We start from the raw sequence: 14425 nt of genomic DNA, 5'->3' as shown, positions 1-14425 counted from the left end.
ACTAGCTCTTAAAGAAAACACAGAATTTCCACAGCAGCCAACTATGGCAGAGAACACAACTGAAACAGCAAGGGAGACACTGATAATTTCCTTTTTAAATTCCCCTCATCCTACCTTAAAAGCTTTCCGTCCTTTTTATCCTGAACATAAACCAGAACTTCACTACAGGAAAAATCAGAAATCTTAGCCACAATCAGAAGTTCATCCACATCTTCACTAGTGTTATACAGGAATGTGTTTCAGTATATAATAGCTTTTCCTCCCTGAAGTCAGAACAGCCATAAAAAGGGGGGAGGGGAGGTTGATTGCACGAGTTCTGCAGCATCTGGCTATGCAATAAGACTCTTGAAATAATTTTCTCTAGTGTAGCATATAGCCAACAAATCTGGCAAGAAGCAACTTTCAGCATGTGTTGCTGTGACAGCAATGAATTATCACCCCAGTCTGCAGCAAGATTAACACTTACAACCTTGGCATGAGGAACAGTCTGCTCAGACTCTGTGTCAGGAGTAGTGCTCCATGCTGAGGCTTGAAAGGGTGGGCTCACGTTAAAAAATTAGGAGCACAGAAATGTAGGTATTTGTCTAAACTGTAAACAAACAGATAATTTCTAGGGAAAAAGGCAGAGAAGTAGGAACACGAAGGAAAAGTCACGGTATGGAAGAAAAAAGAAAAAAGTAGACATTGAAAACAAGGTACTGTCAGTCACAGAGGATGTGCTCCAAAGAACAGATACAGAATAAAAATTGGGAAACAATGCACCAGATTCCTCCTGCTTAACACAAAACCACTGAAACATCCAATCAAACCAATTTGATATGAAATAAGTGGCTCTGAAAGCTTGGTATGATGACTGAGTCAAACTCAGGACATTACAAAGTTGGTCAGTCTTGTGTGCTCTGCAGCAGAATTCACCATAACTTGTGAGTTAAGAGCAGGTTCAAAACCAGCTTTGGCCTCACTGGAAGGCTGGAGAAGAAATTACATCAAAAACCATCTCTGCAAAGAAGACAACTCCTGGTCATCCATTCCACTTTTCCAGCTAACTGATCACAGAGAGAAGAAACCTGGAACCAAAGCTCCTTACCACAAGTACTTAAACCAGAAACTGCAAAAGTAATGAAGGACACAAAGCTGAAGAAAACATAGTGGAATCTCTTTCCTACTTGAATACTAACCACACTCAGACCTTTTGCTCTGTACAATTGATAGGACTATAAAGCATGACTTCTGCTCTTTGATTTGGTTTGCTATATTTTTTTCAGTAAATAGTTTGGAGATTCCACCAATCATTGATTTCACTTCTAATGGAACATTGCTTCATGAACCAGAAGAAAAGTACATTAGTGCTGTTAAGGGTTGATTTCATATATTATGTGTTCTACTTTCAAGACCTTAACTTGAAGGAAATACTTTAAGAAGTTAAGCAGTGCGAGTTGAAACATATGAATTGGTGAGGTTAAGGGATTCAGCACTGAGGAAGAGCAGGACAAAAGGATTTAATGTCTTGAAAGAAAACTAATTCACTATTAGTAGTAGCTGTATATAAAAGTATTTAAATTGATAGGAACAGTCTTGCAGGCATCACACTCAGCAAGGATTTACATAGAACGCAGCTTTCTGCTCGAGAAATGGAAAATTTCACAATTTTTCTTGAAAAGCTTTATTTCAGATACCTCTAGGTAGATATAACACACCTGCAAAAGAAAGAATTAAGAGAACAGTATGTGTTGAGAATTTTGTAAGGAAGCTATCTATTACAAGTCCTTTACAACCTTGCTTGGAAATTACCTCCAATTCCCCTCCATTGGAAGCTTCACCAAATAAAAAGGTAACAAAAATATTGTGTAGCAAAGGAGAGCACACACTGAGTAGAAACAGTTCCTGCAACTGAAGGTCACTTTGAAAAAAATCTACTTTGTAAAGAAATCAGGGAAATGCATCTAAAGCCTTTAAATTATTTCTCACCATACATTTCCTCCCACTGCTTCATTACTTCAAGCTGGTGCGTCCTTCAGGATAGACTCAGCCTTAAATCACTTGCCTTGCAAATACCAGCCTGAACAATCACTCCCAAACCTCGTAAGAGATAACAGAAACACCATCATTCTGTCTTCAAGAGCAGAGATAAATACTATTTAGGCTGGAATATGGTAACTACCACTTTCTGTGGTCCATTCTCCTTGTAGTTCACTCCTCTAGCACAATCATCAGGGCAAGGGAGCTACAAGGCACATCTTTCCTTCCCTATTCCCACTCATATCCAACAGTTCTGGAGACTGCCAGGGAGAATTGACTCAAAATATATTGTTCTTCCAATAATCCAAGTTGAGTTTATTACCTTATTTAAATCAGACAGTTGAAATATCTGCCCAAAAATAGTCTCATGTGCCTCAGCTCAGGGGAGTTTTCAGCTGCAATTCTGCATGGTGGGTTATACAAACTACCTGTGCAGCAATTGCCACCACAGTAAAATCCAGGCTTGGCAGCTATTTTGGGCTGCTGGATTAGAAGTGTGAGCTGCATTAATGGGTCAATAAGAACAAAACCCTCCGAGTCAAGAGAGTGAAGAAACACTGGGTAGGTTGGTCTATCTCAGCTCCTCTACAAAACAAATCTGTTTGAGCAGCCACCAGGGAACTGGATTCTTCGAAGAGTTTCACCCATTTATTGTCCTCATCTCCACAAGATGGGAATATTCAAACATATGGGTTTTGTGGGTACATCTTGTACAGATGAGGTTACGCTACACTGAGATTGTTCTGGACTACACAAAAAGCAACAGGGCTGAATACAACTCAGTAATATCAATAACCAATTTCAATGGTATTCTAAGAAATAGACTTTTTTCAGTAAAAACTATAAAAGCCAACATTAGGCAAATGAAGGGATTAGAACTGCTTTTATTTTTGAGCATATCTGAAGTTGTCATTTTAGACAGTGGAATGAAGGGTTTGGGGTTTTGTTTCATTTTAATGAAAAAATAAAAATTAAACAAAAAAAAAAATAAAGCTAAAGCATTAATAAGCTTTTTTTAGTCTGAGTATCTTATGGATAACTGCATTTTTCATTAGTCTGGAAAAAACCAGGACAGCGCATCAGGAACCACCACACTTAATCAAATTGAAAAAATCTGTCTCAATACTGAGCATCTGTACATGCTACAGAATTGAACATTTCACAGATACAGTACAGAAGCATGAACTAGGAAAAAGGAGATGCTAACACAATGAAAATGTTTAATAGCTGAATATTTTATTATGAATCTACTCTAAAAAAATGGCCCAACAGATGCCCTAGCCCAGTCCTTTCTGTGGCTGCACCAGTACAGGAGTAACTGAGTCCCAGGGCAGCCCTTGCCCAGGGATCCCTGGCGGGGTTGCAGAGGCTGCACCTCTCCACGACCCCGGGAAGCACATTTGGCTTTCACTGGAGTGCTGCTGTCTCCATCTGGCACAGCGGCCCCCAGGGCTCCAGCCAGCCAGCTGGCACCGCTCAGAACAGCCTTGGGGCTGCTCTACACTGCACAAGGGAGGAGGCCAGAGGAAAACCAGCACCATAAAGAGATAATTTACAGTCCCATTATCCCATCATCCTCAACTACATGCAACGGGAGCATGATCTAGGCACATGCCCCATGACCACATGCTTTAAACCAACAAAAAAAAAGTTAGGTTAGCTTACTAGAGTTTGATTATAAAAGACAGAAATGTTAACTTAGAGATGGGCCTATTTAAAGAGTGACAAAAACACTATTCATTTCATTAAATTAAACATAATATGAAAAGTGGATTTGCTGTAATAGCTGATCACAGATTACAGGCATTCTACACTCCCTGATTCATTTATTTTTCACAAGGAAACTGGGGTAACATTTGCATACAGGAGTAAGTTCTAACAATTGCAGATATAAGACAAGTTTCATGTATCGGGCTCAGCACATGCCAGTGCATCACCTGTGAGAACAGCAGGTACAAACACACCACTGGCAGCACTAACAGAGGTTCCTTTGGATGGAGTCAGTAATTAGAAGACCTTTACAGAAGAAGCCACCATTAGGTGGTCACAGCACACATGGTCTGTCATTGGCACAGTCCAGAGCACAGCAGCAGTTATTATTCAGGCTGTCACGTGCAGCCTCTCAGTGTCACTACTCAGGTTGGTGAAATATCAGTAAGAGGAGGAAAAAAATAATTTTCATCTTTACTCACTCTTCCTGGTTCATGGCACAACCACACAAACATGACACAGCAATGGTAAAATAGCAGGAACGTGCAGCCCAGAGCTGGAATTTCCTTACACTGTTAAGGAAAGACACTTGCTCACCCACAGCTGAAGAGCTGGATTTCATGTTCCTCACTCAACAGTCTCCATGATAATGCACAGAAAGGTCCAAATTTCACACCTCTTGCTTTTCTCTGCCACTGAGGTAAAGGACAGGCAATATTTAATCTACCATTCTTCTCACCCAAACCATCTACCAATACCACCATGTATTTGTGTCTCATTGGAACCCATATCTTTAAGTAGTTTTCAAATTTCAATTCAAGATTTCAAAACTTGTCAGATTTGCTAACGTCTCCTTAACATCCTTTTCACCACTGCATAAAACAACTTGTCCGCCAGTTTCAATGTACAGGTACAACGTGCTTAGAGTTAAACTGCTTGATTTACAAAGAATTGTAATAAAGTAATTCTTCAGATTACTGCAAAATTGGAATTCTGTTTTTCTACAGTCAGATTTTTGCAGTACACAGCCTAAGACTGACAAAGAAAACATCTCCTACTCCCCAAAACTTCTCAGTAAGGACCTAATTATTACAAAGAGATGCAGAAAAGAAATTTAATTTATTGGGGTAACTCAGGAATTTGCATAGCAAGGAAAGTTCTAAGTAGCAGAACTACTATGCAACAAGGAAATACATCACGAAGGACAGCGAGATAAAATTATGCTGAACATGGTATAAGATAAATTTCCTTAGGGAACAGGCTCATCATGACAGAGGAGTCTTGTTCCTCTTTATGCACAGAACTGCAGGAACTCTTGAAACTATTTTCATGGCATTTCTCATCCTGTTCTCCACATCAAGATCATCCCACAACCAAGAACACAAAATGTAGTCATGAGTGACCAAAGAACCAAGTGTACATCATGCAGATAAACACATCCAATGATAAGCTGTCAGGAGGGGATACTCGCTGAGAGAACATGGCAGAAGTCAGCAATGCACAGAAGCCAATGTGAATAGAGCTTCACCCTGGTCACCAGCTGCCAACAGGACAGAGATCCATTTAGAGCAAAACTGAGCAGTAATATGAAAATAACGAAGCACAGCAAAGAAAAACATAAAAGCTTAAGACAAATTTTGCATTTGTCCCTGGAGGGCAGAGGGTCACAAAGGCTCACCTAACACAAACGAGGTACTGAAATCAGTCAGCTATCTCAGCTGTCTGCACTTACTGAGCTGTCATACATCTGCTGTGCAATAAATCTCACCTTTATTTACCAAGTATATTGTAGACAAGGTCCCTTCAAATCTGACTTGCAATGCAATAACGAGGCTGATTGCAGAGGACACAAGCACAAACTGTAATTAGACAAACTTTGTGAAATAACATCAGGTTGCACAAAGATACAAGGAGGGAAAGATACTTTGTAAATAGAAGTTGGCAAGGGGGAGGTAGGCAAAAATAAAGCTTATAAATTGCTGCTTTCTCTTCTTGTGCTGATAAACACTGAAGTAATTCAAGTCTGTACTTGATGCAAAAACAAAAGCCCTTTAAAAACAGAAGCAAAACATACATATAAAAGCCCTGGCAGTCAATTCAGTTAGATGAATCCAAAGCCAAACCCTATTTAAAAGAGGCTACTTGGATGCATGAACTTCTGAGTGACAAGCGAGGCAAATGGAACTCAGTGCCACATGGGTGTTTGATACTCCATCATCTCCATCACTAAACTACATTCAAACACTGCAGGCTTTTTTACGTGTTTAAGAAAAAGAAAGGGACTAATAACTAGGTGATTTTTGAATATACTACTTTTTAAACTATGTATTAATACATGGATGGAAACTTGGTTTAATATACTAGGGAAGAGCTGCAACACAGAACTCCAGATGAAGGCACTAATGACAAAGAGGAGATATTCCCATGTTCTCTTGAATGAAATGCAGATTAAGAATATCTGCATCTTAATTCTACATAAACACAACTCACTGATTGTATGAATAGTTGTATTTTCACATCTTATGTGTACATGCAGAAGAGCTCAGCTGTGTGTTCAAACCATGGCAAAACCAGCATGGTACAAGGACAAAACCATTTAAGCTCAGTGAAATCCCACTGTCTTCAGACTTCCTACTAAGCGCTGTCAGTTATTGAGCTGCCTCTCACCACTACTTTGAATATGAGGATATTTAATGGATTTGTCATGTTTAATGTCAGAATTCGTGACAGGATATGAAAACTTGCACTAGCCTCAACAGTTACCTTAAGAAGGCACTACATTTTAAGTAGTGTTGCAATCAACTATTGTTACCAATATCCACTTTTTTTCGAGTTTCACCTTGTCTAATACCCATTTTTTGTATTCAATGACAAATTTAGTGCACTGTAGATCTTCACGGATATACTTCCCACCAAGGATATGCTGACATCACCAGTGATACTGTGCAAGAGGTAGACAAGAAGAACCACGTTAATTTCAAGCTCCATTAAACACAGGAAAGGAAGAATAAGAGGAGGGGAAAAAGTTCTCTTTACCAACTTTAAAAGTAGCAGAGACAAGCAAAAAAAAAATGATGGGTTTTATATTAGTGTTACATATCACTGAAAGATTTTAGAAAAAATAAAACCAAACCCGAAAGAACATTCTAGTTAAGTAGAGAAATGGAAAATCTAAAGTAGGGTATTTGCTGTATCCCACACACAAAAGAATGTGACAGGACAGACTGCTTTCTGCTAATCAGTTATCAACTGATAAAGTGAATCTCAGGTTACTTTGAGTCAACTGGTGTCTGGTAACAGTTCACTTTACAGATCCTCAAATAGGTCTCGAGACAGATAAAATGATTCTTTCTCTTCAGTCAGAAAGATCAGCACCATGGCAGCTGCTCCAGCACTAAAGGAAACTACAGATCGTTCTTGAGCTGCTGTGCCAGTTGCATTATGTGGTCCCATTCCTTGGAAAAAAACGTGGTTTGAAACAAACAGAATGCAGGTTAATTTTGCAAAGAGTAACTCATTACAACATTGATTCCATTACCAGCTAATGCAGCAAAGTTCTTAGCTTGAATTAAGCCGAGTGTACATAAAGGACTGCCAAATCAATATGTAAGAGAATACAACTACCAAGGCAGAGCTTTCATCCAGTCAGAACAGATCTATCAGCTTCTAGAACTGTTTCTGCTAAGGAAAGGTTCCCAATTCAGGCCTCTCGGGTAACATATGGCTCTCCCTACGCTCCAACACTGCTTGCTGACAAGTCCAGGATAAGAGAATAAACTGTAATGTCATTATAACATTTCACTCACTTGCTCCATTGTCCATAGGTTAACAAGAGACTGAAGACAGTGGCTCTAGGCAGCTCTTTCTGTCCATGTCTAGAAAGGTTCTAACAGTGGCTCTTTGCATGGTGTGGGAAAAAATGTAATTATGTTTTGAACAGGACAGTGAAATGCATATGGGTCACCTTCCAACTACCTTTCTCCTGATGCCACTATACCTGATGTATAATAAGAAGACAGATGTATCTCCTCACCTTGGATGCTGCTGTGGGTTACAGACCCATTACAAATACTTGGAGAATCGTGGAAATATGAGTAATAAAAAACCCAAACCCATTGTTTTAAAGTAGTTGTCAGTCAAGTGAAACAGAAAGGTGTGGCTGATAAAAAGAAAAGGAAAAATTAAAAAAGCCCTATATCTACCAGGAAAAAGACAAAAAGAAACCAATTTCTTCATAAGAATTCATAGATCTGCACAAGAACAGGAAAAATTGTAGGTGCTTGACTTAATGCAAGAAACACAAGGTTTTAAACCAAGTTAATCTTTCTCTGGTTTAAACAAATCAGCCACCACTGGGAATCAAACTAACAGCTGCAAGAGCATTTGTTAGGAAGAAGGATCCCCAGAGTCCATCCCAAAGGAAAACTTTTTTTTTCTCAATTCAAAGAGCAGTAATTCAGGAGAAGGGAAGTCAGCAATTCACGAGCAGAAAACTTCCACTACCAGTCCGTAAGTAACATTTGCCTCTAAATTTGTTTCACTAGTTACTGAAACTGAAAATCCTCAAATGAAAGGAGAGTCTGCAAGCAATTTGCAGCTCTGGTTTCACCTCAACACAGATTAAGACTTGAAACAAAAATGAGGCTATCACCTAACCTTTGTTTGGGGTTTAAAGCTTTGATGGCTTAAAATAAAGCTCAACAGATAGTCCAGCAAATCATACAATGCCATTCCACCCTGCTCACCTTCACACTACTTGCTGTCATTTCAGTTTAAAAGCTTTCAGCATTAAGTGAATAAAATCATTGACTGCACACAAAATTAAAGAGATGCTAGAACTACTCTGACAAACAGCTTGGTTATGAGCAAACCTTTGACTGCTGATAAGACTACATAAGAAAAGAAATAAGCCCTCTTGCGCAATATATCCCTATTTTTGCCTTCATCCGCTTGTGCAGTCCATCTTCTTTCCTATAACAGGGAACTAACACAAGCAGGGAGAAAACTCCATTTACTATCTCTCCCATCCACGTTAAAAAACAGAGAAGTCCTGATGGTTCAGATCCCACAACTTAAGAATTGCTACCTTCAAGTTCACAGTGCAAAACTAATTCCCAATTCTTGGCCCAGAAACCAATAAATAATTTTAAAAAAACATGGTACAGGATACAAAATAGGGATTAGCACCACTAGGAAGAGGAAGGTCTCGTATTATGTGCTTCAACACCAGAGACATTAACTCAGTGGATCATTCTCAATCTGGCATGTCCCACATACACAATGCTCCACTGGGTACAGAGCTAAAATTTCTGGGTGTCTCTCACACCAAAGGTCGTGTCTTCACACTGAGAGGAAAGAAAACATTACCTTCAGCAGGTCTAAGGATCTTTTTAATCCTTAGTGGTTAAGAACTAAGGAAGATTGCTCAGGTATGAAACTGGAGACCTCCTGAACAATGAAGCTTGCAGCTGACTTTGACACTTCTCATGGGCTTTCAGGGAGAAGGCAGTTCCCACAGCACATGGCAAAGAAGAACATCCTTCCTGAGTCAATCAGACAGCTCACTTAGGCAGCCAAAGCAGAGAACGCAGCTGAAAAAGAGACATGCTTCTTGAATCCTGGACTCCTCTTTCAAATGCTCCACAGGATTTGCAATCCAGAAGTTTGATGCACACGCTAAAAACGTTAAAGAAAAACAAGCTAAGATTTCCTCATTAATTTAAGCAATCCAAACACCGAGCCTGTGAAGGTGGCACAGCCTGGTGAGGTTCCTGACCCATCTGTTACAGTACAAAGCAAATCACCTAAGCAACACCTCCCTGTTCCTGGACAAGTACATGGGGCAAGGCCCTTGGGGAGAAAACTTGCCTCAACAGGCACGAGATGAGAAGTTCCACCAACAGCTTACCCTGAAGACTGCAAGGTCACTTTAGCAAGAACATGACACACTGATTTAGACTGTGAACCACAGTACTTACTACTGAAAACATGACTCGGCAGTTATTTTAAGCTTTTTCTACTTTGAAAGTTAGGAAATGAACCAGTCATTTCATTTTTAAGTCTAAGAACTGATTATCTGTCAAAATATTACAAGGAGACACACACTGAACTCACAAGTTCATGGGGAGAATGATACCTGACAAAAAGTCATCACCTATAAAAGCAAATGTTTCTTCATATCTGAAAGGGTATCAACTGGTCTGCAGGACCCATGTAAAGAGAGAACAATGGGAAAAACAAGAGAAGCTCTCAAACAGGCAGAAATATGCCAGAATGCAGCTGCTGTCAGTGAGAGTGCACAGCCCCTGACAGGCAATTATTCTTTGATCTATTGGCTGAAACACTGAACAAACATTCTGAAATTCCACACAGAACCTTGTGCATATCACAACTGTGGTCACAATGACCAGTTTACTTTTATCGTCAAGAGCCTTTTCAGAGCAGTGATAGCAAGAACCATTCAGAATGAGACAGTTTTCCTCCAAGGTGTATAGTCCAGGAAGAGGGAATTTAATCATAAATTCAGTTGCCCTTCCAGCAATGAAACCATTACTTACCAAGTCCTGAACACAAAGATGCATCTACATGTGTAATTGCTCTCTGATGGGGACAAAAGCTACATTCAGCAGTGCAAAACAGATTTTTCTCATCTGTAATTCTAAAGGAATAAGCCAAGTGTTTCAAGTGTGACCCTACAGAAAAAATGGAAAAAGCTGACATGAAGTTCTGGCACAGGACTTTTCAGCATCATCTCCGTAATTCCTGAATGGGGAGTAGTGGTGACAAATTTAAGGACCTCTTCTAGAGTGCTACTTAATTAAGTGTGAGGTAATTTTCAAATCAAAATATTCAAGGTAAAGTCCATGACCTACAGAAACACAAGCTTTGCCATCAGGTTATTAAACAGATTCTAACTACAGCAAATTAAAAATCAAGAGTTACAAGTCAAAGTCCCAACAATGAGACAGTCCACCCTAACTCTGGGTCACTTTGCAGACAACTTGAGCCCTAAAACCTAGCTCCAACTTTTAATCACAATAACCACAATTTCAAGAGTCAGTCTTCGGATTTCTCCCTCTTCTGTTCCACTCTCCAGCGTGACAGTTTTGTCTTTGCTTAGGCTTCACCACCAGCAACACAATTACACCACAGCAAGCCCTGTGCCTAGAACAGCTTGTACGAGAGCTGCACTTGAGTTTGGCCAAGATGCAGTGAGATGAGGCAAGTCACAGCCTCACTCCTCCATGTGGATACAACAATGCACCGTGATGACAGCTCAAATCCTGGCATAGCCAATGCTTCGGGAGCAAACACATTCCGAAAATCTTCACCAGAATCCCAGTGCCTACAAAGACATACATAATTACCTCTTGGTTCTGACTGAGGATTGAAATACACGTTCAGGAGACAGCTTTCCCACTATAAACCAGGCTTTAGAGCCATTCTGCTCGAAGCACTGGCTGTAAAGCAAACTGAACCGCGAGCTGGAGCTCGTAAAAGCTTATTCACAGAAAAGGTGCGTATTAAAACCAAATAGCACAGCACTAAAATGGTCTGCCAAGGCAGAACACAGTGTAGGTACAGCAGGAGAATGGACCCTTTCTGCCCCCTGCAGTTCCCACTGCGCCCTGGATTTTTAAGACAGGCTTAGGAGGGATAGTAGTTACCATTGTAGAACCAGAACCATTTACATCTGGCTCTCACCAACAGCCAAGGCATTTTTACACCTACCTTCATCTGAACAACAGCTAAATTACCCAGTGCCTTCCATGAAGATCAGTTATATGTATGGAATGTTTCCTGTGATAAACGTATAATGTGACAGTCCTTGATCATGCAATAAAAAGAATATCACTTGTTAATAAACGTTTAATTTAGCCTCATAATTTTGATGATTAGGATTAAGAAGAATCTTCACCAATAAATATATTCTTAAGGAGTCACAGCTTGCTCCTAGAATATATATATATACACACACATATACATAATGTATGTGTATATAAACTATTAAAGGACAAAGGATTGTTTTCCAGTTATATGGACTATCTAGGTAATTTTATTTCTGGTTATTAGACTATAAATATGCCACCAAACAGAAAACACCATTTTTCTAATTTTTCATGTAAAACTGTAATGCATACATATGAACAGAGAATTTCAGTGAATTAAAATTCCATGGAAGAAGGTCTCAAGAGCACATACATGAGGGATGAATAAAGTACCATAACTGTCATTTATAGACGTTCTTCAATCCTTACGAACATAGACAGGGCATTGAATCCCATTTTAACTATCCAAAATGTTCCCCTATATTGATCATGTACACCCACATAATTCAGGTGGACTGGATTCAGAAACCCAACTGTTTTCATACTGGGAACCTGCTTAAAAGAAAGAAGGGGGGGGTGGAATTTTTAGTGTGTATTAGGAAAACTGATGTTTTCGCTGGGCTGACAATACAATTTGGAATAATCCTGTTCTGCTTTATGAGCCTGGTTGTGCAAAGAGGAAGTGAGAACAGATTGATTACAATGGAATATTCTGTATTTCCAGCTGTTTTCTCAAGCAATGATGAACACATCCCTAGATTAGATTTCGGAAGGAAAAAGCTGTTGCAGCACAAAAGAGGTATGCAGGTTACACAGGATGCTCCACATTTAGAAAAAGGTAATTTTGCTAATGAAATTTTATTTTCATTCTTCCACACAGCACTTGCTTTATATTTGTCTGAGATGCCTCCATACCTCACTTGCCATTTTTTACTTCAACAGCACATATACAATATTTTTCTCCATTTAAGTTGAAAGCACCATCTACTATATGCAAATTTGCATTTTAACATGCTATAGGCTAAATAAACCCAGATTTTGACTAATATACTTCATAATACTGACCTGTAGGGAATTATAAGATATTTAAGAACAAGTCTGGCCATATTTTGCAGGGCTATCAAATAATTAAATTAATTTACAACGTATTTCTTCTCAGATTGCAATTTTTCCTCTTTAGGTAAAATTTGGGAAATTTGATTATCTTGAGAACATGAACTGAACACAGAAAAATGGTTTGGCACCTCACCCTTTAAGTCCATCCTTCATGCTCTAGTTCTATTACGAATAATAAGCTGAGTAGCTTAATGCAAAGCACGGGGATCAGAAAGTTTTCAATGGGTTGCTCCAACAAAAACACAATCCATGCTGTCCCAAACCCCAAGTTTTGCTCCGTGTAGCTGCTGCCTTCCCCTCCTCAGTCACCAATGCGACGACTGACAGAAATCTGCCAAGTCACTTTGAAGTAAAAACTAGTTGATTCTAGGGAAAAACAGTAATTAGTTGCACAGTGCAGAGAGAAGCCCTCCAGAAACATGCATGTGGACAAGGATGTTATTATAGGAGATAGGTAGGGAAAAGCACTCTTCCTGCTTTTTGCCTGGCTTACAGGAATTTTTCCCAGGCGCCAACAGCTCCCTGAACAAACCCCTCCTGCCTTTCCCTGTACTCCAGGCTGAGCCAGTTCCTTCCCCCCGCCCCACCAGAGCAGGAATCCCCTTTTCCAAGTGGATTATCAGCACGAGCAGCTTTTTTTTTTTTTTTTCCTTAAGGAAAAACACACATATAACCGAGCCAGCCGCAGCCCCCGGCGTCGGGACCCGCTCCCAGCCATTGTGCTCCGCGCAGCCCCCCGAGCTCGGGCGCGGCCCCGCGGGGCTCCACAAAGCTCCGCCACAGGCCGGACGTGCCCGGTGCCCCGGGCCTCCCCTCCCCCCGGTATTCCGGGAAACCTCCGGGAGGAGGAGGAGAAGGAGGAGGAGGAAGCGGCGGCGCTGCGGAACAGCCCCGCTGCGGAAAAGCCGCCGGGGCAGGTGGCAAGCGAGGGAGGCCCCGCCGGGGCTGGTTCCCTCTTCCATCCCCGGTGCCCCCCGTCGCCATCCCGGAGGCACCGAGCGCTTCCTCCTCCCTCCCCCCAGAACCGCGTGCGGGAGCTCGGGCCCACCTGCCCCGTGGGGAGGGAAGGAGGGAGGGCTAGAGGGGGACCGGACCCGTCCCCTCCCCGAGGCGGCGGCGGGTGGGTCGGAGAGGGAGGGAAGGAAGGAGGGAGGGAAGGGAAGGGAAGGGGGGTGGATGCGAGCCGCCCCCGGTACCTTGCGCTTCCTGGTCTCGGCCGAGCCGCTCCACACGAAGCACTGGTAAATCGCCCGCAGGTTCTGCTTCCAGTTCTCCACCTTGAAGCCGGTCACATGGCAGCACCCGGCCGCCGGCGGACTCATGTCAGACCCCCCCACATCAATCCGCCCGCACACGGGCCGGGCCGGCGGGCAGCGAGCCGGCCCCTTCCCCCGCCCCGCAGCACCGACACGGGCCGGGGCCCCCCCGCCCTCAGGGGCTCCGGCCCCTCACGCCGCCGCCGCCGGGGAGCCGCTGGCACATAGAGCCGGGGCTCCGCCACGGCCCCCCGGCTCCGAACAAAGCGCGGCGGGCGGGCAGCGCGCACTCCCTCCCGCCCTTCTCCCGCACACACAAAGATGGGGCGCTCTGAGGCGAGGAGAAGGAGGAGGCGGCGGCTGTAGCGGCCGCTGCCGCCCCCGGAGTGGCCGCCGCTCCCTTCTACCTCATAGAGGCCGCTGTGGAAGCGGCGGGTGGAGGGGAAGGGAGGGGATGGGGGCGCTGGCGGCGGCGACCCCGGCCGCGGTGCGAGC

At 42.3% G+C, this 14425-nt stretch overlaps 1 protein-coding gene across 3 annotated transcripts in view; it reads right to left on the bottom strand.

The window, feature by feature from the left end:
- USP22 (ubiquitin specific peptidase 22) overlaps positions 1 to 14090 on the bottom strand; it is a 92316-nt gene extending 78226 nt beyond the window's left edge. Inside the window, exon 1 of one of the 3 annotated variants that reach the window (XM_088064152.1) lies at positions 13871 to 14090. In XM_088064152.1, coding sequence (XP_087920278.1) covers positions 13871 to 13996 — 126 coding nt within the window. In that variant the 5' untranslated portion in view covers positions 13997 to 14090. Of the gene's footprint in view, positions 1 to 9096; positions 9311 to 13870 lie in introns of those variants that run through there. The other 2 variants (XM_005523042.3, XM_088064154.1) reach the window with 2 other exon arrangements.
- Positions 14091 to 14425: the final 335 nt, after the last annotated feature.

The sequence above is a fragment of the Pseudopodoces humilis genome, chromosome 18, assembly GCF_049639895.1.
Source record: "Pseudopodoces humilis isolate 2021_Gansu_Grassland_sample_001 chromosome 18, ASM4963989v1, whole genome shotgun sequence".
NCBI classification, from domain to species: domain Eukaryota; kingdom Metazoa; phylum Chordata; class Aves; order Passeriformes; family Paridae; genus Pseudopodoces; species Pseudopodoces humilis.
Note: the sequence above shows the minus strand (reverse complement) of the source record. Positions and strands in the feature narration are given on the sequence as shown.